The following is a 21531-nucleotide window of genomic DNA, read 5'->3' on the forward strand; positions in this document are numbered from 1 at the left end:
GCATTGGCGTAGGGGCCGCAGCATTTGTCCCCCTCAAAAAATATACCACAGAGGCAAAAAACATGCTTTTCTTCACAAATCTTTATCTTGAAGATGTGCCACTGAGATTAATGTGTTTTGGCAGCGAGTCAGACACAGGGTTTTCACAAGGGTTTCAAATATAAATCTGAACCAAACATTAGCTTCACCATCAGAGACTGGTTTATAAAGTTTTACCAGCCTCAGGGTCCTGGAGGTTGAGGGATCTAGTCCCGCACCGGGTGACTGTCTGTGAGGAGTGTGGTGTGTTCTCCCTGTGTCTGCATGGGTTTCCTCCGGGTGCTCCGGTTTCTTCCCACACTCCAAAAACACGTTTGTAGGTGGATTGGAGACTCAAAAGTGTCTGTAGTTGTGTGTGTGTGAGTGAATGTGTGTGTGTCACCCTGTGAAGGACTGGCGCCCCCTCCAGGGTGTTTTCCTGCCTTGCGCCCAGTGATTCCGGGTAGGCTCCGGACCCACCACCGCACTGAACTGGATAAGAGTTACAGACAATGAATGAATGAGCTAAAATCATCCATCATCACATCTTCTTGACGAATACAGTGTTACTGATCTTAGTCAGTAATCTGATTCCATGTGACTTTTGTTTCCTCTTTGTGCCTAACTGCATAGCTTTCCCCTCTATACTCTGCATCATCCCTTTTTGTCTGCGGTGTGTTGCCGTAGCTGCTGTGTCCTTGTTTAATTGGGGATTGGGTTGGATTAAGGGTGTGAGATAGCTTTAATCTATTTGAGTCACAGGGACTCTGTGTGTGAGATGAGATGAGATGAGGGTAATCAGAGAGAAAGGCAGGCTGGAGATGGGCCTATAGAGCGCACGGACAAAACAAGAAATACAAACAGAGCAGAGTGACCAGAGCAGATGGACACTGAGGGGGCCAGAGAGCAAATGAGTGAGGAGGAGAAGGAGCATGAGATGTCTTCTGAGAGAGAAGAGGAGAGCGAGGAGGAGAGGGGAGATGAGAAGATAGACAATGAATGTTACAGAAATGAAGGAGAGGGGGAGAGGGCAGAGGTGAGGGATGTGGAGGATTGGAATGGGTTTCTTTTGGAGGGAAAAACAGAGAGGGGTCAGGAGGAAGAAGTGTTGGTGGAGTGGAAACCCGGTGCCCCTGTGACCCCTCAGTATGTCCTGAGATTGAGCGGATACACCGAGGGTAAGTAGGACATTAACACAATGAGGCCTGTGATAGAGGACTGTGGAGCTGTTGTTTGTGTGTGTGAGGGTTGTGTTCATTCAGGTCCCGTAGCTGCCTGCACTAGTTTGGTGTATTTTCTGCCTGAATTCACATGATTCAGTTCAAGTAGTAATTTTTTGGTAGAAGGATTCAGATGAGTGAGAGGAACACACTGTGTAGCTGGTTTATAAAAGGTGTCCCTTTAAACCTGGGGCTCCATTAGAACCGGTGTGAGACTCACTGCTTTAGAGGATTTTGGCTTGTTGTGAACATTGATTCATTCAGTTCAGGGTCGCAGTGGTTCCAGAGCCTACCTGGAATCATTGGGCACAAGGCAGGAATACACCCTGGAGGGGGCGCCAGTCCTTCACAGGGCAACACAACCTTACACATTCACTCACACACTCACATCTACGGACACTTTTGAGTTGCCAATCCACCTACCAACGTGTGTTTTTGGACTGTGGGAGGAAACAGAAGCAACCGGAGGAAACCCACACAGACACAGGGAGAACACACCACACTCCTCACAGACAGTGACCCAGAGAGGGACTCAAACCCACAACCTCCAGGTCCCTAGAGCGGTGTGACTGCGACACTACCTGCTGCTTTATATGTGATCAGTGACCCTTTATAAGTGACTCGGTGTGTGACACAGGGAACCAGTGTAGGTCTTTGAATATGGGTGAGATGTGTGTATTCCTAGTTGAAAATATATTCATATAAAATATCAAATTATATAGAAACCAAACCACTGCTGTATCACATATTTGTGTGTTTGTGTTGTACAGTCTACTGTGCCTCATTAATCATTAGCCCCCAGTGTTGATGGTATTAAGCTCAGCAGAGGGCGCTGTCTAATGACAAACTTGAGGATTAAAGTCAACAGCACGTCTACTACTGAATGTACACACACACACGCACACACACACACACATACAGAGAGATAGAGAGGGTCTAACTGATATTCCTGACCTGGCTGTTTGCAGATTATCTGTGCTCTCCAAAAGACAACATTTATAACATCAACTTCTCCCGCTTCAAAATCAGAGACCTAGAGGGAGGATCTGTCATTCTGGATCTAAAGAGGAGCTGCCCAACAGGTGTGTGTTATGCATTATTACATATTAGAAGCACCACTTTGTCTCTATCCTCTCACTCTCTTTTTATGTTTCTGTCTCTGGTAATTTCTCTCTCTCTCTCTCTCTCTCTCTCTCTCTCTCTCTCTCTCTCTCTCTCTCTCTCACTCACTCAAAGAAATCAGAGATGTGAAGGAACAGGAGGCGGCACGATTCATCCAGTATCATTTCACCCCTGCATTTCTGAATTTGCGGGAGATTGGAGCCACGTAGGTCACACTGCTTTGTCTTTTAGTGTCCAGTGTTCTTGTAGTATCCATTTGATCTGTAATAAACATTGTGTCAGTTATGAGCCTCTCTCTCTCTCTCTCTCTCTCTCTCTCTCTCTCTCTTTAATTGCAAATCTGTGCTTTCTGTTCCAATTAAGTTTCAAGATCTTGGCGGTTTTTCACTGCACAAACCATTGCCCTGAGTGTACTATCATTTGTATATCATCTTTCTCTCTCAGGCTGGAGTTCACTGTGGGCAGTAAGGCAGTAAACAGGTTCAGGCTGATAGAGAGGCATTATTTCAGAGACATGCTGCTGAAGACTTTTGATTTTGAAATTGGTTTCTGCATCCCACACAGCAGAAACACCTGTGAGCACATCTACTGCCTCCCAGACCTGGACCCTCACACCAGTGAGTACCCTCTCAAACTCACTCACACTAGGAGTGTATCTGTTTACACGTCTCCAAACTATGCATGATGGATGTTGCTGAGGTCATGATTCAGTTTGATTTATATGCATTACAGTTTTTCTCAGTCGATTTGGTTCATTTCTCAGATCAGAATTGAAATTCTCAAAATGGTTCATTCACTCTCCACATCTCCGTGTCACTTGTGCACAACATAATGGCATTTCCCCTTGTGTTTCATGTTTTACAAATGCTTTTGTACATTCATGCAAATGGTCATGTACAATTGTCGGCTGTTTTTTTGCATTATCAATTGCTTATGTCATGTTTATCAAAATGTGTTCTTCTGATTGTCTGTTGAATTGTCTTACCCTCCAAAACATTTAGTCTTTAGGTCATTGCCTAGGTCATTACATGCAAAAGTGCTGAACATGTCATAATCTCTCAGACATAATTTGTACATTTCTATGAAACCTTTTTGGTACATTTGGGTAATTAATCCTAAATTGATTAATTTGTTCTCAGGTGAATCTTGGCTTTTAGTTAAGAAGGGGAATTTGTGAAAGTTTAGATCAAACAATGATCAAACAGATCTCAACCATAGGTCAGAGGTGCATCTCATGAACTTTCAGTTGACAAATATATATAGACACCAAACACTGCAGTGTCACAAAGTCTCAAAATGGAAAGACAAGGCAGAGAACAGGGCAAATCTATCTATCTATCTGTCTATCGTTACACTTATATAGCGCCTTTCTAGATACCCATGGACACTTTACAATCCACACTGCTTAGAACGCTCAGAACACTCAATCCACACACACACTGGCATCCAGCAGAAAGGAGCGTCTGGGTGTATAGAAAAGAAAGCAGTATAATTTCTTAAGTTGTTGTCTCAGGTTGTTTTGAATGTTTAGAGTAAGTTTCTAATTTTGCTGTTTTTCCTTTGTATTATAGGGTGCTGCCAAACAGTTGTCTGTCTTTCATGCATTTCTGATTTTTTTGTCAACAAACTGCAGTGTGAACAATACAGTAAAAGAATATTACTGTATACATTTGATTCCAGTCCAATTTCTTGCTGTCAGTCTGCCACATACAGTCAAATGTAACTTTGTTGTCACGGGGGCGTGAGGAGTAGATTTAAAGGATGCGGACACACTCGCTACAACACGGAAAGGTTTAATAATGAAATAACAAAACAAACTTTACGAGAAACACGAGATAACATTTACTTGACTGGGGAATGAAACAAACGAACTAGATTAGAAACACGAAGACTACGGAAATATTTAGGAAAACAAAATGAGCAAGAGAACAACAGAATTCACAATGAAACAAATAAACTCAAAATGACCGATAACAGGAAGTGAGGGAAGAGGGCTTAAATAAACGAACTTAACAAGAGACACCTGACACAGATAACTAAGGACAATTACAGAGAGGCGGAACAAGAGGTGGAGCGAGTGAACATAAACAAAGCCATGTGAGGAGAAGGAAAACAACAAACAGAGCCACATGGAAGGAGGAAAACAACCAGAATGTGTCAAGGTGTGACATTTGTGTTCTGTGTAAGTTTTTATTTTGTGTGTAACCATTTCAATTCATATGCCACAGAATGGGCAGCGTCCTTTAATTTCAAAAGCTTAGCTAGTTTCCATTGGAACATGCTTACAGTGTACACTTTTGCACTGAAAATATGACTAAGTATATTGACTGCCTTGTTTATAGGCAATGACACACAGACTAGACATTCTGATACATAAACAAAGCCATGTGAGGAGAAGGAAAACAACAAACAGAGCCACATGGAAGGAGGAAAACAACCAGAAAGTGTCAAGGTGTGACAGACGCCCCCCCCAAGACGCGCAACTCCTGGAGCGTGAAAAACTAGATACCCCAGGAGCTGGCACAGGAGGGGGCCAGAAGAAACAAAACAAACGTGAAACCAAAAGACTCAGGACAAGACAGGAAATGGAACTGGTGACAAGGGACTGGACTTAAATGGGCACTTGACTGAACTAGAGAGAAGAGACTGATAACGAGAGAAGACAGGAGAAAACACACGTGACAAGACTGGGAACTGGACATGGGGTTTAGATGTAGACTGGACAGGACTAAAAGGGAATTGGACATGAGACTGGACAGATGGTTTAATAGGGTACTGGACTGGGCTTACAGGATACTGGACAGGACTAGGCAGGGGAACAGGAACCAAGACATTAACAGGGATAGAGATGAATATAGTGACAGGGACTGGAACGGAGACCAAGGCTGACAAGGGTACAGGGACAAGGACAGAGACATGAACCAGAACAGGGACAGATACAGGAACAAATACAACAGCAGGGTACCCAGGACTGGCAAAAGTCCGAGGGACTGTCCAAGGTGCCAGCCTGGGTACAGTTCTGGGGATTGGCCTCGAAGTCCTTGGGGCCGGAGCCACAGTCTCAGGGGCAGAAACGGCCGGAGCCACAGTCTCAGGGACAGAAACGGCCGGAGCCACAGTCTCAGGGGCAGAAACGGCCGGAGCCACAGTCTCAGGGGCAGAAACGGCCGGAGCCACAGTCTCAGGGGCAGAAACGGCCGGAGCCACAGTCTCAGGGGCAGAAACGGCCGGAGCCACAGTCTCAGGGGCAGAAACGGCCGGAGCCACAGTCTCAGGGGCAGAAACGGCCGGAGCCACAGTCACAGGGGCAGAAACGGCCGGAGCCACAGTCACAGGGGCAGAAACGGCCGGAGCCACAGTCACAGGGGCAGAAACGGTCGGAGCCACAGTCACAGGGGCAGAAACGGCCGGAGCCACAGTCACAGGGGCAGAAACGGCCGGAGCCACAGTCACAGGGGCAGAAACGGCCGGAGCCATAGTCACAGATATAGGAGCGGCTGGGGGAGCCGTACTCACGGAGACTGGAGACCCTGCGACGACGTCCAAGGAGACAGGGGAACCTGCAGTGACGTCCACAGAGGCAGGCAGAACTGCGACGACGTCCACGGAGGCAGGCGGAACTGCGACGACGTCGTCCACGGAGGCAGGCGGAACTGCGACGACGAGGTCCACGGAGGCAGAGGGAACTGCGACGACGTCCACGGAGGCAGACGGAACTGCAACGACGACGTCCACGGAGGCAGACGGAACTGCAACGACGACGTCCACGGAGGCAGACTGAACTGCAACGACGACGTCCACGGAGGCAGACGGAACTGCAACGACGTCCACGGAGACAGGAGAACGTGCAACGACGTCCACGGAGGCAGATGAATCTGTGACGTCGTCCACAGAAACAGAAGAGGCGGGCGTCGCTCTTTCGAAGACAGGAGAGGCGGACGCCGCCTTCAAGGAGAGCTCCAGGCGTGCCATGAGGCCTGTAAGCTTCTCCTGGAGGTCAGGAGTGAGCGCAGAGCGGTGCTTAGGAACTGGGGTCCTAGCGACGACGTCCATGGAAACAGAGGAATCTGCGACGTCGTCCATGGAGAGAGGCGCGGCCGGAAGCGCCGCGCTGAAGAAGACAGGCGCGGCCGTAGGCACCGCGCTCAGGGAGACAGACGCGGCCGTAGGCGCTGCGCTCAGGGAGACAGACGCGGCCGTAGGTGCCGCGGGCACGAAGACAGGTGCGGCCGGAGGTGCCGCGGGCACGAAGAGAGGCGCGACCGGAGGTGCCGCTCTTCCAGGAACAGGAGCGGCCGGAGGTGCCGCTTTTACGGGAGCAGGAATTGAAACGCCCAGCGAGGCAGGTGCTCGTGCTGCTCTCCGAGCACGAGTTGTGGATTTAGCGGGTTTGGGCGCACTCTCGAGGGACTTCTTTGAACTTAGTTCCCCCGGAGATGCGCCCCTGTTAGCCTCATCTCCCATGTCCTGTGATCTGAGGCTAACAGCCCTTGTCCATAACGCCCCCCCAAAAATCTCCCCGGAACTGAGGGGGTAATTCTCTGGAGCTGGGGTTCCAGCCTGCTTTCTCCTCCGGCTCCGTCGATTCCCGCTGGAGCCATCACTCGATTCCTGAATCGAGTCTTCTGTTCGGGGGAGAGGAACCGCACCGGAAATGCGCTGAAGCCGTTGACTCCACTCCGAAGCCGCTCTTAACGCCTCCTCCACGGGATCTTTGGGGCCTGTGCGGAACGGAGTCCGGCGAATTACACCTCTCCTCAATGGGTAGTCCGTGCTAGCTGTGTCCATCTTTTGATCGGTCATTCTGTCACGGGGGCGTGAGGAGTAGATTTAAAGGATGCGGACACACTCGCTACAACACGGAAAGGTTTAATAATGAAATAACAAAACAAACTTTACGAGAAACACGAGATAACATTTACTTGACTGGGGAATGAAACAAACGAACTAGATTAGAAACACGAAGACTACGAAAACATTTAGGAAAACAAAACGAGCAAGAGAACAACAGAATTCACAATGAAACAAACAAACTCAAAATGACCTATAACAGGAAGTGAGGGAAGAGGGCTTAAATAAACGAACTTAACAAGAGACACCTGACACAGATAACTAAGGACAATTACAGAGAGGCGGAACAAGAGGTGGAGCGAGTGAACATAAACAAAGCCATGTGAGGAGAAGGAAAACAACAAACAGAGCCACATGGAAGGAGGAAAACAACCAGAATGTGTCAAGGTGTGACATTTGTGTTCTGTGTAAGTTTTTATTTTGTGTGTAACCATTTCAATTCATATGCCACAGAATGGGCAGCGTCCTTTAATTTCAAAAGCTTAGCTAGTTTCCATTGGAACATGCTTACAGTGTACACTTTTGCACTGAAAATATGACTAAGTATATTGACTGCCTTGTTTATAGGCAATGACACACAGACTAGACATTCTGATGGCACTGACAAGTTGACTGACATAAATATTTGCTTTTGAGCCAAAAACAAAGAATTCTGAGTGAGGTATATGCTTTTCCAGGTATTCCATTGAGTTTTGCTGTTTGCTCAAACTTTTTTGGAAATGCATTTGTTGTGATGCCAATGTAAATCATGATGTGATGGACCAAATTGACTGAGAAAAACTGTAAAATGTATCTGATTAATAAGTAAATAGTATGCAAATTGAACGTTTTTAAAACCTACTACTCTGCCCTTTAAAATAATAACCCCCTCAAACATTTCTAAATGACTCCAAAATGAGTCACAGCGCCTTCTCCTTCTCAGGTTTCTACTTTTGAACATTGTCAGTGTTTTCTATAGCAGCATATGGGAGCTGCTCAGAAAAGAGTAATGTTCTATTGTTACAGTTTTTACATACATTTTTCAAATGTTCAGTATCTATGAACTTTAAATCCAATCCTAATTTCCGGATTTTGACCTCAGTATTTTAAATTGTTGCAAATATGTTATCCTTGATTCCCTAAGAAGTCCATTTTTAAAACGAAAGAAAACAAAGCTATCAGATAAGCATCAAACACACACAAATGCCTAGAACACAAAGGAAACATCTGTGACATGAATCTTGAGTCATTTTCCACATATAGTCTCCATAAAGGAGGCGGAGATAGTTTCCAGAGTGGCCTTTTCACACATGTAATGGACGGCCGTAGATTGTCTGTGACCTACACTTTTTCACCGCAGGAAATAATCTGCGTGCTTTAGGCATGGGGCAGTGCCTGTGTGGTGTGTGCATGGGTTCAAGTAGACAAATGATCCGGGCATTTGGATCCACCGGAAAAGTTCTTGGTTACTGTGCATTATTGAAAGGGACTGTCAATGTTTAATGAAACAGGGAGGTGAACTCAGTTGTTTTGGGGCAAGAGTTAAAGACGGTTTCAGAAAGCCAAACCCCCTGTTGGAGAGATGAATCCCATACAGACATGGGGAGAACATACCTATCTCTTCACACAGCCCCACGGAGTGGGACTCAAACCCACAACCTGCAGGACCCTGGAGCTGTGAACCTGCTGCACCACCGTGCGGCCCAACATTAATACATACTTCAATTAAAGATGTTTCAATATTGTCATTGGTTACTGAAGCTGTGGTAATTGGTTGTTGTTTATAGATGAATCATCAGTCGTCTGCTCTTCTTTTTTTTCCAGTTGAGGAGATGATTGCCCACCCCTTTCAGACACGATCAGACAGTTTCTACTTCGCAAACAACAAGCTAATCATGCACCACAAAGCTGAGTACTCCTTCCATAAGGGTTTGGACACAGAATGACCAAGTCTTCACTGAGCAATGAGAAGTGATTCACTCATGCTGTGTTTGTGAGCATGTGCAGGTATGTGTTTTTGGATAGAGACAAGGGATAAGTGATAGTTCAGGCAACACACAAACTTGCACGATTTATCTTTTATGAAAAATGCAGCTGATGTACTAAGACAGTCGGTGTCTGAATTTCACTTTATTTATTTGGTTATTCATTTTCTTATGTAAAGAAGCATGAATGAGCCTCAAAGGAACGATTGTAATCATTGTACTACTTCACTGACCTGTAACAGGGAATACAGAGCCTCTGTTATTGCTACTTCAGGCTCAGCACTGCAGGAACTTCACTTTATAACTTTTGGAGGAGGGTAGGAAACAGCACTGGGAAAAAAAATCAGAGAATGAAGTTGAAATAATTCCAAGAATAAAGTCTGAATAATTCAGAGAAGAATTTTGGAATAATTCAGAGAATAAAGTCTTTTTTTTGCTGCACATATAATGGGACAAATGCACAGTGCAATTGTGGAATGCAGTGTGTTGCTGAAGTCATACTATGGTATAGATTTCAGGAATAAATAATCAGTCCTCTGCCACATCAGGACCAGAGTGTGATTAGTGTTTAAACCCTGAATTGATGATGAATCTGTTTATTCAGAAGAGGGCGTGTACTTTCACAGGATACAATTAATGATCACGAAAATGATGGATCCAGAGGGAGAGGAACTGCAGCGTGTCCACGAGGCTCCATTGTGTTACGGCTCGGACACTGACGGGGGTTAGTCGTCATGTCGTGTGAATGCATTTTCATAAATAATTCTGTTCATTTCACTGACTGCTTCTTTCACAACTCACTCGTGGTGTACAGACTGTGAGTCGGTCTGTCTACATATTATAGTAAATAATAACACAAACCGTGCTTCTCTACATATTCTGACTTTATTCTCTGAATTATACCGACCTTTTGTTCTCAGAATTATTTTGACTTTATTCTCAGAATTGTTGTTTTTTTTCAGTTTCATGGCCCTAAAACTCCTTTGTAGATTTCCGGTTTCAGGACCGTGCTGTAAAAGTGAATTACACTTCTTACTTAGTGTTCCTTTAAAGCTGGCAGACAGAACCATGCTTGTTTACGGGGTTTTAACTATAGATACAGAACCGAAGAAACAAACTTTAGACACCAGATATGTCTTGTTTGATTAAATACAAGAACTGTGTATAATATTTGTTCAGGTGAAACTGTGCTTTTCTGATCTGTGACAGCGATGGTCCAGTTCTAGACTAGTTCCTGCACAGAGTCATGTTATTATGACGTGTTCCTTTGTAAATGTGCTGGAAATATGCTACTAACACAAAAAATAAATGCTCTCCTTCAGAAATGATCTGCCTACTGTGCTGTTTTTCTCCTTTTTTCTTAACGTTCCACTTAATTTAATAACACATTGTACTTACACTCAATGGCCACTTTATTAGAAACCTCTACACTGCAGATTTAAACCCCTCTGTGGTAAAAAATATTCTCAGAGACAGCCATTAATTAGAGTGGCAATGACATGACAATATTTGGTAAATACTGAGGTTTTTATTGTTGTTGAGTTACCAGTAGCTGTTATTATGAATTTGAGTCCAAAGGGATGTTTTTTCTCAGTATTTCCCTCTTTTTATAACTCTCTCCAGCTGAGTGTCGTAAACATCCTCTATCTATTCTCGTCCCCTTTCCTCTCTTTGTGGGGCTCTTCGAAGCCCCCTCACAGCCGTCCCACAAACAAGCAGCAGTTGCCTTTTTAATGTTTGTGACCATTTCTCCTGCTGTCCACAAAAGCTCTGTGTTCTGTTCATCTCTCGCCCTCCTTCATCTCTTTTACTCACTAATTCATGCTTAGATACCAATCTCTCTCTCTTTGTCTGACTCGGGTTTGATGTGAATGCCTCTGTGTGAGTATGAATGTGTGTGAACAAGAAGGGGGTGTATTGTGTATATGTGTAAGGCAGGAACACATCCTCACACACTCACACATTCACTCACCCACTCACATCTATGGACACTTTTGAGTCACCAATCCACATACCAGCGTGTGTTTTTTGAGCGTGGGAGGAAACTGGAGCACCCGGAGGAAGCCCACACAGACACGGGGAGAACACACCACACTCCTCACAGACAGTCACCGGGATGTGGGGCTCGAATTATTATTATTATTGCCTTAATCCCCTTTACTTCACTCTTACATCAGTACTCTAATAATGGCTCTGTAGCATAATGACAGACTGATGCTGTTCATTTATATCAGTAGTTTGATCAGAGAAGGATAGCCCTGTGAGTCCCAAGGTTTCGTCCTCACGCCTCGAGGGAGTTTTTCCTGCCGCTGTCGCCTTCGGCTTACTCTCATGGGTCTTTCTGATCCACACTTTTATCTGTTCTGATACCAATTCTGTGAAGCTGCTTTGTGCCTACACAAGTTGTAAAAAGTGCTATACAAATACATATTGATTGATAGATTAATTGACTGTGAGAATTTAGCTAACTGCTAATGGAGTGGGACTGGAGAGGGTTTACCACTGGGTGAATATTCAGCAAAAAGAGTGTTAATGAATGAATGAATGGATGAATGGGAAATCCCCAAGCTGCTGAAAGGCTTATTGTCGTCTAATATTTGTGTTTCACTTATGGGAACTTTACACTGCTTTATGAATGCGGTATTTTTTTGCCCCCTGATGTGTTTAGCGAGTCCTTGTTTACACTCTGTATCCTCTAAACCTAACACACACCATCCTCCTCTCCATGCTGCACAGTTAACACTTTCTGAAGTGGGAGGAGAGCAGAGGAAGAGGGAGTAAGAGAATTGCACAGACAGAGGAGTCCACAGAGAGATGAACAGAGACTGGAGTAATGAGTAAAAGTCTAAAAGTTTCCGTGTGTGTTTTGTGCTGTGGAAGCTGATCTGAGGACACTGTGAGAACCAGTGGGACTTTTTCATTCTTCATCGTCTGGCGGATCTGTTCATCTGTGGGTGATTCTGTTTAGTTCTGAATTCAGGGTGGACTTGCTAAGCCATTTTCTGAAGATGATGGCTGTTGCCCTCTATGTTCTCTTCCTCACTGGATCCTCCTGTGCTCCAGCGCCTGAGCAGCACACACATGGACTGGTGAGTAAATGAAAACACTCCCAGCAAAAACACTTTACCTTTATGACCCCTAATTACTAAACATGATTTATAACATTATTCCCTTTACCTTTGCTTCTGCCCTCGTTGATGATGTGATTATAATGGCTCTGTTTCAGAGAGATTGTGTGGTATGACAAAGATTATATGTCTCATTATTATTATTATTATTATTATTATTATTATTATTAGTGTCAAGGTTATATTTGTAGCAGGGGGCGGCACAGAGAACACACCACACTCCTCATGAGTACCCCTTTAACCCCTAAATTGTCAATCATGACAGGGCCTTTTCCACACGCTTAAGGAGGTTTACACGAACGCTGTCTCTGTGTCACAGCCACATAGCTCCAGGGTCCTGAGGTTGTGGGCTAAAACCCCAGCTTGGGTCACTGTCTGGGAGACATGTGGTGTGTTCCCTCCATGTCAGTGTGGGGTTCCTGTGATGTTTTGTGATGGACTGGTGCTCAGGATGAAGCAGTAACAGAAAATGAATGAATCAACTAATGGCTGCTTTGAGGTGATGCCTGCTGTCAGAAGCACTGTATTAAACTCGGTTAAATATATTCCAGTTTATTGGTTTATATTGGGGCGGCACGGTGGTGCAACAAGTAGTGTCACAGTCACACAGCTCCAGGGACCTGGAGGTTGTGGGTTCGATTCCCGCTCTGGGTGACTGTCTGTGAGGAGTTGGTGTGTTCTCCCCGTGTCCACATAGGTTTGCTCCGGTTTCCGCCCACAGTCCAAAAACACACGTTGGTAGGTGGATTGTCGACTCAAAAGTGCCCGTAGGTGTGAGTGAATGTGTGTGTGTGTGTGTGTGTCTGTGTTGCCCTGTGAAGGACTAGCGCCCCCCCCCAGGGTGTATTCCCACCTTGCGCCCAATGATTCCAGGTAGGCTCTGGACCCACTGCGACCCTGAATTGGATAAGCGGTTACAGATAATGAATGAATGAATGGTTTATATTGGTGTGATCTCTCTGTTTTCCTCTCACACTATAGGACTGGTTGGTACGTTATGGTTACTTACCAGCTTCAGACTCTTCAGTTAGCCGCCTGCAGACAGAGGAGGGGATTGAAAGAGCTGTGAGAGAGATGCAGCGGTTCGCTGGGCTCAGTGAAACTGGATGGCTAGGTGAACTCCCTCATTCATTCCCTCTTCATTTCATTGCTTCATCAAAGCAATAGCACTGTTTAATGTCAGTAAATATTTTTCACCTGAGAAAACTAGGAAAAAATAGAATAGTAGGGATCTGGAAGCTTTTCTCTGTACTTATACATAATACTATGCCATATAATGTCAGAAAAGATGCTTCCACACAAGTGTGGGAAACATTATATTGTTAAACATCATGGTATATGTTTCTTGACTTTCAGACAGTGCCACTCTGGCTCTAATGAGAACCCCTCGCTGCTCTCTTCCGGACATCCTCAGTCCCGATCTGCCGAAGAAAAAGATGAACACGAGGAAGAAGAGATATAATCTATCAGGGCTGAGCTGGGATAAGTCAGATATCACCTGGAGGTGAACTTTCTCTCCCACAGTGATGTTTAAACACAGCAGCAGAACTCTTTTGAACCTATAAAGAGCTTGTAGAGTTTGTTATTCTACAATTACAGATTGTAGTCCTTCTGTGGCTTTGTTTCCACTGGTCATCAAATGATGCCCACTGGACGCTGTTGGCTGGATGTTTTGTGTCGGTGGACTATTCTCAGTCCAGCAGTGACACGAGCGGTTTATAAACTCCAGCACTCCAGCACTGAGAATGATCCACCACCACATCACACCTGCTCTGTGGGGGTCCTGAGCGCTGAAGAACGGGGCGAACGGGGCTGACAAATTATGTAGAGCAACATGTGGACTACCGTCCGTGATTGTAGAACACAATGCTCCTGTGTGCTCAGTGAAGCTGAGAGAGTGGAGGATGTAGAAACAGGGATGTTGTAGTTGTTTTTATGGATGATCTGTGTACATTAATCTAAACTCTAAAGGCCTATATGTGGGTCCACAACTCAGTTCCTTATTCTAAAAAACTAAAAAACCTAGAGATTAAAATTTGGTAGTTACTCAGTGAATGAATCCTAAAAGATGTATGTGCATCATACAACCAGTTAATAACATTTCACTGCACATAACATCACAAAAAAAGTGATCCTTCCTTATGCTTTTTATTAAATAGCATCATGGAATAGTTAAAATTTGGAATAAGGACCAAGGTTCAAATGGCTAACGCTTTTCATCTTTCATCTCTCTCTCTCTCTCTCTCTCTCTCTCTCTCTCTCTCTCTCTCTCTCTTTCTCTCTCTCTCGCTCTCACTCTCTCGCTCTCTCTGTCTCACTCTTTCTCTACCCTGTAGTGTGGACAGTTTCCCCTCTCTCTCCCACTCTCCCTCTATGTCGCCAGCCCTGGTGGAACTCGTCCTTACCTATGCTCTGAAAGTGTGGGGTGATGCTGCTCCTCTCAGTTTCACTCAGCTCCGCCCCTCACCTCGAGCCCCGCCCCCCAATGCAGACATTAAAGTCAGCTTCACCCATGGTTATCACAACGATGGATATCCCTTCGATGGCAAAGGTGGCACACTGGCTCATGCCTTCTTTCCGGAATTAGGCGACATACACTTTGATGATGAAGAAAACTGGAGCTACGGAGGTGAAGAAATGCATTTGGTCATTTACACTGAAACAAATATTAATGTACATTTACTCACAATCACTTTTTTGTGAGCACATACACAAATTCAGAGTAATATGTTGATCAATATATTAAATTGACATAGCCACAAGGGCCCTGTGAAGGACTGGCGCCCCCTCCAGGGTGTGTTCCCACCTTGCGCCCTGTGATTCCATGATTCTGAACTGGATAAGGGTTACAGACAATGAATGAATGAATAGCCACAATGTTAATGTAGTTAGCATTAAACATCCTGCATAGTAAGTGATCACAAACTCAAATTAGGAGTTGTTAAGTATTTTTGTGTGTTTCCTGACACTTTAAATGGCTTCCCTCGAAGCTGCATTGTGTTGTTCTTGTTGAAAGAAAATGAAAGAGGTAGAATGCAGTTAGAGAGTGGTGTCTTGTTGAAAAATCTACTGTAAAACATTCAGATGTTCCTTGCAATTACATATTTCCACCAGAGAGGTCTTCAAATCTCCAAACTTGGATGGTGCAGGTTTAATTGTTACCAACACTTTTCCTTTTCTTTTCTAACCCAAATCTAACACACAAAATTCAACTCATGGATTCCTAAACCCTGTTTTCAGATGGGATGAGATGGGGTTGAGCTCTGCGGGAAGGTAGTGGTCATAGTGACTCCTGCTAAAAGGTATATTCAAAGGTTACATTTTTGGTTTTCCGACAGCTGATGGCAGAAGCACAGATCTGTTCACAGTGGCTATTCATGAGTTTGGCCACGCGCTGGGCCTCATACACTCCTCCTCCAAACACTCCGTCATGAGGCCGTACTACAGTGGACCAGTGGGAGACATCCCGACTTACACGCTACCTGCAGAGGACAGACTGGGAATACAGGCACTTTATGGTACAGAGCAGAAAACATGCACACACACGTCCTCCACTAACACCAGGAATCACAGGAGTCACAGAATCAGAATCATGTTTGCTCTCCACACCTGCAGGGAGAAGAACCAACCTGACTCCACCTCCTTCTGAAGATTCACCCACAACCAGTCTGCCTCGCCCATCCACCGCTCCGTCCCCACAGCTAACAGCACAGTATGTGATGAGGAGAATGATGGTAAAAAGTGGCTTAAGATGCTTGTCTGTTTGTTAGTGACTGTGTTTACTCCATCTTCTGTTGAAGTCCAGGCCCAGCTCTTCTAGACCGATGTCAAGGGGGTTACGATGCCATCGCAAACATCAGAGGAGAAGTGTTCTTCTTTAGGCGTAAGGGATTAAAAGTCTAAATTTTTATACTGCTTATTTTCATCTGCTTAGCATGTTTTAGTTTTTTTTAAAGCCCCCCTCTCTCTCTCTCTTTCTCTCTCTCTCTCTCTCATGTATTTGTCTCCTAGGCCAATTCTTCTGGAGGGTGCATCACAGTAGCTCTTTACTGTCTTTTATTCCAGCTGTAATTCACAACTTCTGGATTGGTCTTCCTTCAGAAATAGACAGAATTGATGCGGTGTACGAGCGAAGTAATGGTCACATTGTTTTCTTTATTGGTGAGAGAAAAAGAGAAAGTGCATATTGAACATTTATTTGTAAATTTAACACTTGGAGATGTGACGGCAATAAAACACTGTGTAAAACTAAATACTATGGGGTGGTTTCCCAGCATGCGGACTACACAGCATGCCAGGACTAGGCTTAATCCCTGTCTGGGAAACCAACTCTTAGTCAAATAATTTCAATTTCAGTTTAGTTTAATAGTGGAGGGGTGCAGTAGGTAGTGTCTCTGTCACAGCTCCAGGAAACTGGAGGTTGTTGGTTCTAGTCTCGCTGTGGGTTCAAGTCTCCCTGTGACTGTGTGGGTTTCCTCCAGGTGCTCCCACAATCCCAAAACACATGTTGGGAGGTGGATTGGTAACTCAAAAGTTTCCGTAGGTGTGAGTGAATGTGTGAGTGTGTCACCCTGTGAAGGACTATTGCCCCATCCAGGGTGTGTTCCTGCCTTGCACCCAGTGATTCCGGGGAGGTTCTGGACCCACCGCCGCCCTGAACTGCAAAAGAGTTACAGACAATGAATGAATGATGAATTAATTAATTAATTAATAATTTTGACAATTAAGCCATCCAGTCCCTGTATAAACAGAGCAGGAGTCTGGTTCATATGGCAGGCATTAAGTAAACCAGTCGGAGTTGGACTCCGTCAGGGCTGCCCATTGTCACTGGTTCTGTTCATAATTTTTATGCACAGAATTTCTCTGCGTAGCCAAGTGGCGGAAGGTGTCCGGTTTGGTGGTCTTAGGATTCCATGTCTGCTTTTTGCGGATGATGTGGTCTTGTTGGCTTCATCGACTTTGCCAGTTTGCCAGTTTGCACCAGTTTGCAGCCGAGTGTGAAGCGGCAGGGATGAGAATCAGCACCTCCCAATCCGAGTCCATGGTACTCCGTCGGAAGAGGGTGGAGTGCTCTCTCCAGGTTGGAAGTGAGATCGTGCCTCAAGTGGAGGAGTTCAAATACCTCAGGGTCTTGTTCACGAGTGAGGGAAAGATGGAGCGGGAGATTGACAGGCGGATCGGTGCAGCGTCAGCAGTAATGAGGACTCTGTACCGGTCCGTTGTGGTGAAGACAGAGCTGAGCAGAAAGCAAAGCTCTTGATTCACTGTTCAATCTACGTCCCAACCCTCACCTATGGTCACAAGCTTTGAGTAGTGACCGAAAGAATGATATCACAGGTACAAGCGGCTGAAATGAGTTTCCTCTGCAGGGTGTCTGGACTCTCTCTTAGAGATAGGGTTAGAAGCTCGGACATCCAGGAGAGGCTCGGATTGGAGCTGCTGCTCCTCCATGTTGAGAGAAGCCAGTTGAGGTGGTTCGGGCATCTGGCCCGGATGCCTCCTGGACGCCTTCCTGTTGAGGTGTTCCAGGCATGTCCATCGTGGAAGAGGCCCCGGGGAAGACCAAGAACACGTTGGAGAGACTACACGTCTCGACTGGCCTGAAAACTCCTTGGTATACCCCCGGAGGAGCTGGAATCAGTGGCTGGGGTGAGGGAGGTCTGGGTTTCTTTACTCTGACTGCTTCCCCCACGACCCAGACCCGGATAAACGGTGGAAAATGGATGGATGGATGGATGGATTGTTTTGACAATTAACATTAATTGTGGAACCTTACTGGTTACATGCCTTCTCAGTGAAAATAAGGCATGGCCACTACTATTGTAGCATGGGAACATGATCCTAAAGTGTGGTCATTACTTACTAAACGAATGATGCACACACATCTGTGTGGATTTGCTTCAGACAAGTTTCTAATAGAGTGGCTGGAGACTGATTACCTGTTTATTTTGTTGTGCCACCTAGGTGACAGGTACTGGGTGTTTGAGGACAGGACGTGCCTCCCTGAATATCCTCAGCCGCTGGCGCAGTGGAAATTACAGAATTCTGCCGGAGAAGCTCCACTGCGAGTAGATGCCGTGTTTATTTGGCCCCATAATGGCAGGACCTATGTGTTCAGTGGAGGAGAATACTGGAGGTTTGACGAGACAGAGTCAGACAGGAAACCTGAGGCAGGCTACCCCAAACCTGCCTCAGTCTGGGGAGTGCCCTCTGACCCCGATGATGTCATTGGCATGCATGATGGTAAGAGCTGTACACTGTACATTGTAGTGTATTATTTTGAGCAACAAGGCATCCCTTCATTGTAACTAGAGAATTCAGCTACTTAAAGGGGACACGTACCCCTTTTCCACACGTGAACGCAGCTCTGAGGTCTTGAATGAAAGGTCAATTAGCTGCGCTAGTCAAAATACCACAAGGAACAAACCCCACAGCAGAGTTCTCCCCATCTAAACAACCCTATTCAGGATAGCTGGTTTAAGCGCCCGTTTCTTTAAATAATAATGAGTCGCTCGCTGTTCAGCCCGACCCCAAGCGCATAGCAGTGAGGCGCAAGGAGCAGAAGCTCTGGTTTTTAGCCATTTTCGCTTGGTTCTCTTTCTTCTCTGTTCTCGTTTTCTCAATTTTTTCTCAGTGCTCTTATCACTCTGTGCTCGTTGTGTCTGTTTTGCTGTGTTTAACCTTGTCTTTGCACCCTCACATAAACGCGGATCCAGTGGCCATTCTAAAGTCTCTGCACTTGACGTCCGAAGTGGAGCAGAATCATAACGGCTCGTTTTATCCTGTTTATTTTGACTTAAGAATAAAAACAAAAATATTGTGGGCGGTCTAATTTCAAACTGTGGGTTGGTGGGATTTACATCCGCAAATGAATGTGTACATTCTGCAATATTTTTAAAACCCATCCCCTTACAAAGTACACTTTGTAATTACTTTACCTTAGAATTTCAGCTTCAAAATCACTTTGATGCTCCACTGAGCTGCAATAGTGAGAATAGGGCCTCTGTCGTTGTTACTCTGGGCTCAGCACTGCAGAAAGCTCCCTATGAAACTTTTGAAGGAGGGTAGGAGACCACCCCCTCCCTCCCCTCCCTACTGATTTCAGTACAGTGCTGTAAAAATGAATTACACTAGGTGCAAAAAAAAAAAAAAACTTAGGTAGTGTTCCTTTTAAAGGTGCTCTAATTACTCTAAATGGAAAGCACTGACCAATATAATGAGACCACATGCACATGAGCCTATGGTGGGCTATAGGGATATAAAGAAGAAGAAGAAGAAACACCTTTATTGATCCCTTGGGGAAATTGCTTTTCTGCATTTGATCAATCAGTGAACACACAAAAACACACTAGTGAGCAATTCTTCACACACACTAGGGGTAGTGAACACACACACAACTGGAGCAGTTTGGGGGTTAGGCGCCTTGCTCAAGGGCACTTCAGCCATGAATTAATTTAATTTTACTCGTCCCAGGAACTGAACCAGTGACCCTCTGGCTTCACGGCTGCCCCCACATAAATTGCCCCAAGATTGCCCTGTTTTCTCTGCTGTGATGGAGCCCCATTCAATATCTTTGTTATCAGCTGGAGTGGTGGATTTGATCCAGGACTACTGACACAGTATCAGTACCTGACCTCAGTAATGTTTTCATGGCGGCCAGTAAAATCCTCACAATAATATTCAACCATCTAATCCCATCTGACCCCCTTCATTTCAGAAGTAATGTTGAATGAGCAGTTGTCCACAGACATATAGCAAACTACCCACAATAACTTACTGTACAACTTACTGTTGGCTTAACTGGTGATTTCTTGTGTTATCTTTACCTCAGATTGTCACAACTTATAGTGTAATGTCTTATAGGAAACACCTATTTCTTCAAGGGCTCATCTTACTGGGTGCTAAAGAGAGGCCGACTGGACGAAGACACTGTCCATCCACGGTCCATTGCAGCTGACTGGATGAAATGTAACGATTTCATAAGTTCCACTTACAAATCCAAGATTCCTAGTCACAGAGAGCAGGAATGTGGCTGTAAAACGAGCGGAACCGCTTTAGTTCAGGCATCACTTTGGTTAATTCTTCCATTTGTGATGATAGTTTTATTTTATGTAAATACTTATACACATTTTAGTGGTTTAATAATGTACAGTACTTCAGGTTTATTTTCAGCTGATGAAGCTTAATATCATTGGGTTCATTTAAACATTTGCAATGTGTTTTATGGGCAGAGTTTTATGGGCAGCTACACACACCTCCAGGATCTCCAGTGTTCTGAGTTCAATCCTCAGCTCGGGTCACTGTCTGTGGGGAGTGTGGTGTGTTCTCCCTGTGTTTGTATGGGTATTCTCTGCATGCTCCTGTTTCCTTCCACAGTCCAAACACATGTGTTGTTAGGGGGTTTGGTTGTGTGAAATTGTCCACAGGGTTGAGTGGGTGACTAATTGGCACTGATATGCCTGCAGACCTGTTTAGAATGAAGTGGTTGCAGAATGAATGAATGAATGAATTAATGGATGAATGGATGGATGTGTCTTATGCACTGACCTTTTATTTTTATTGTAATATATTGATTTTCTTCTCCCCACTGTACCATCGCATTTCATTGTGTTGTATTGTACATATTAAAATATATCATAAACATATACAAAAACATCTTTCTTTCAGTATACATAATATATAATATATATACTCCGGACCCACCGCCGCCCTGAACTGGATAAGGGTCACAGACAATGAATAAATGATGAATGAATAATTATGATTTTAATTGTGGTGACACTGTTTACCCTTTTATACTATTATACAATAAAACTTATAGTTTTATTGTAAATAATACTTGTAAAGAAATTTGAGCTAGATTTATATATGAAAGGTGCCTTAAAACTAAAGATTATTATTATTATTGTTATTATTAAATAATTTAAATTGCATTTATTCATGTCAAACACAGACAGTCATTATAATTGTTATACAATTTACTTGTTTATATACATTTCTGGACTGGTGCCTTGTGATGGACTGGGTTCACTGTGACCGTGATGAGGATACAACACTCTCCTGACTTTTACAATCAGTGGATTATGAGGCACTTATACAAAATATTACTGACAAGTAATAAACTGATAGTTAAAACATGACTAAATCTATCAACATCATCCGTCAGTGGATGGAAATAATGACTGTTGTTTGTTGGTGTTTGAATCAGCAAAAAACATCCTCATCTTG

General features: G+C 44.5%; 2 protein-coding genes across 4 annotated transcripts; both read left to right on the forward strand.

Moving 5' to 3' along the window:
* The first annotated feature begins 901 nt into the window (after positions 1-901).
* Positions 902-10484, forward strand: unc119c (unc-119 lipid binding chaperone c). Of its 3 annotated transcripts, none has more exons than XR_010795179.1 (6): positions 902-1196; positions 2207-2320; positions 2475-2565; positions 2805-2977; positions 9015-9197; positions 9355-10484. XR_010795179.1 is itself a non-coding variant. In XM_066642213.1 (5 exons), the coding sequence occupies exons 1-5, from the start codon at positions 902-904 to the stop codon at positions 9134-9136; spliced, it is 795 nt and encodes a 264-aa protein (XP_066498310.1). In that variant the 3' UTR covers positions 9137-10484. The 3 variants fall into 3 exon arrangements, 1 of the variants encoding a protein (XP_066498310.1); XR_010795180.1 differs by having other exon boundaries at positions 9802-10484; XM_066642213.1 differs by having other exon boundaries at positions 9015-10484.
* On the forward strand, positions 10268-20847 carry mmp25a (matrix metallopeptidase 25a). The gene is made up of 11 exons (XM_066642212.1): positions 10268-10281; positions 12174-12264; positions 13285-13417; positions 13660-13807; positions 14640-14932; positions 15642-15821; positions 15919-15994; positions 16104-16186; positions 16315-16464; positions 18268-18546; positions 20167-20847. Exons 2-11 carry the CDS (start codon positions 12184-12186, stop codon positions 20487-20489), a joined length of 1746 nt encoding a protein of 581 aa, XP_066498309.1. The 5' UTR covers positions 10268-10281; positions 12174-12183; the 3' UTR covers positions 20490-20847.
* The last annotated feature ends 684 nt before the right edge of the window (positions 20848-21531 follow it).

Source organism: Hoplias malabaricus, chromosome 13 (genome assembly GCF_029633855.1).
Source record: "Hoplias malabaricus isolate fHopMal1 chromosome 13, fHopMal1.hap1, whole genome shotgun sequence".
Lineage (NCBI taxonomy): Eukaryota > Metazoa > Chordata > Actinopteri > Characiformes > Erythrinidae > Hoplias > Hoplias malabaricus.

Bases quoted from the DNA above. Each gene is read 5' to 3' on its own strand.
- unc119c (XM_066642213.1), top strand. From the start codon at position 902: ATGGACACTGAGGGGGCCAGAGAGCAAATGAGTGAGGAGGAGAAGGAG. The intron at 1,197-2,206 runs GTAAGTAGGACA...GGCTGTTTGCAG, and splicing joins ATTGAGCGGATACACCGAGG to ATTATCTGTGCTCTCCAAAA. The intron at 2,978-9,014 runs GTGAGTACCCTC...TTTTTTTTCCAG, and splicing joins AGACCTGGACCCTCACACCA to TTGAGGAGATGATTGCCCAC.
- mmp25a (XM_066642212.1), top strand. From the start codon at position 12,184: ATGATGGCTGTTGCCCTCTATGTTCTCTTCCTCACTGGATCCTCCTGT. The intron at 14,933-15,641 runs GTGAAGAAATGC...GTTTTCCGACAG, and splicing joins AGAAAACTGGAGCTACGGAG to CTGATGGCAGAAGCACAGAT. The intron at 16,187-16,314 runs GTAAGGGATTAA...TTTGTCTCCTAG, and splicing joins AGAAGTGTTCTTCTTTAGGC to GCCAATTCTTCTGGAGGGTG.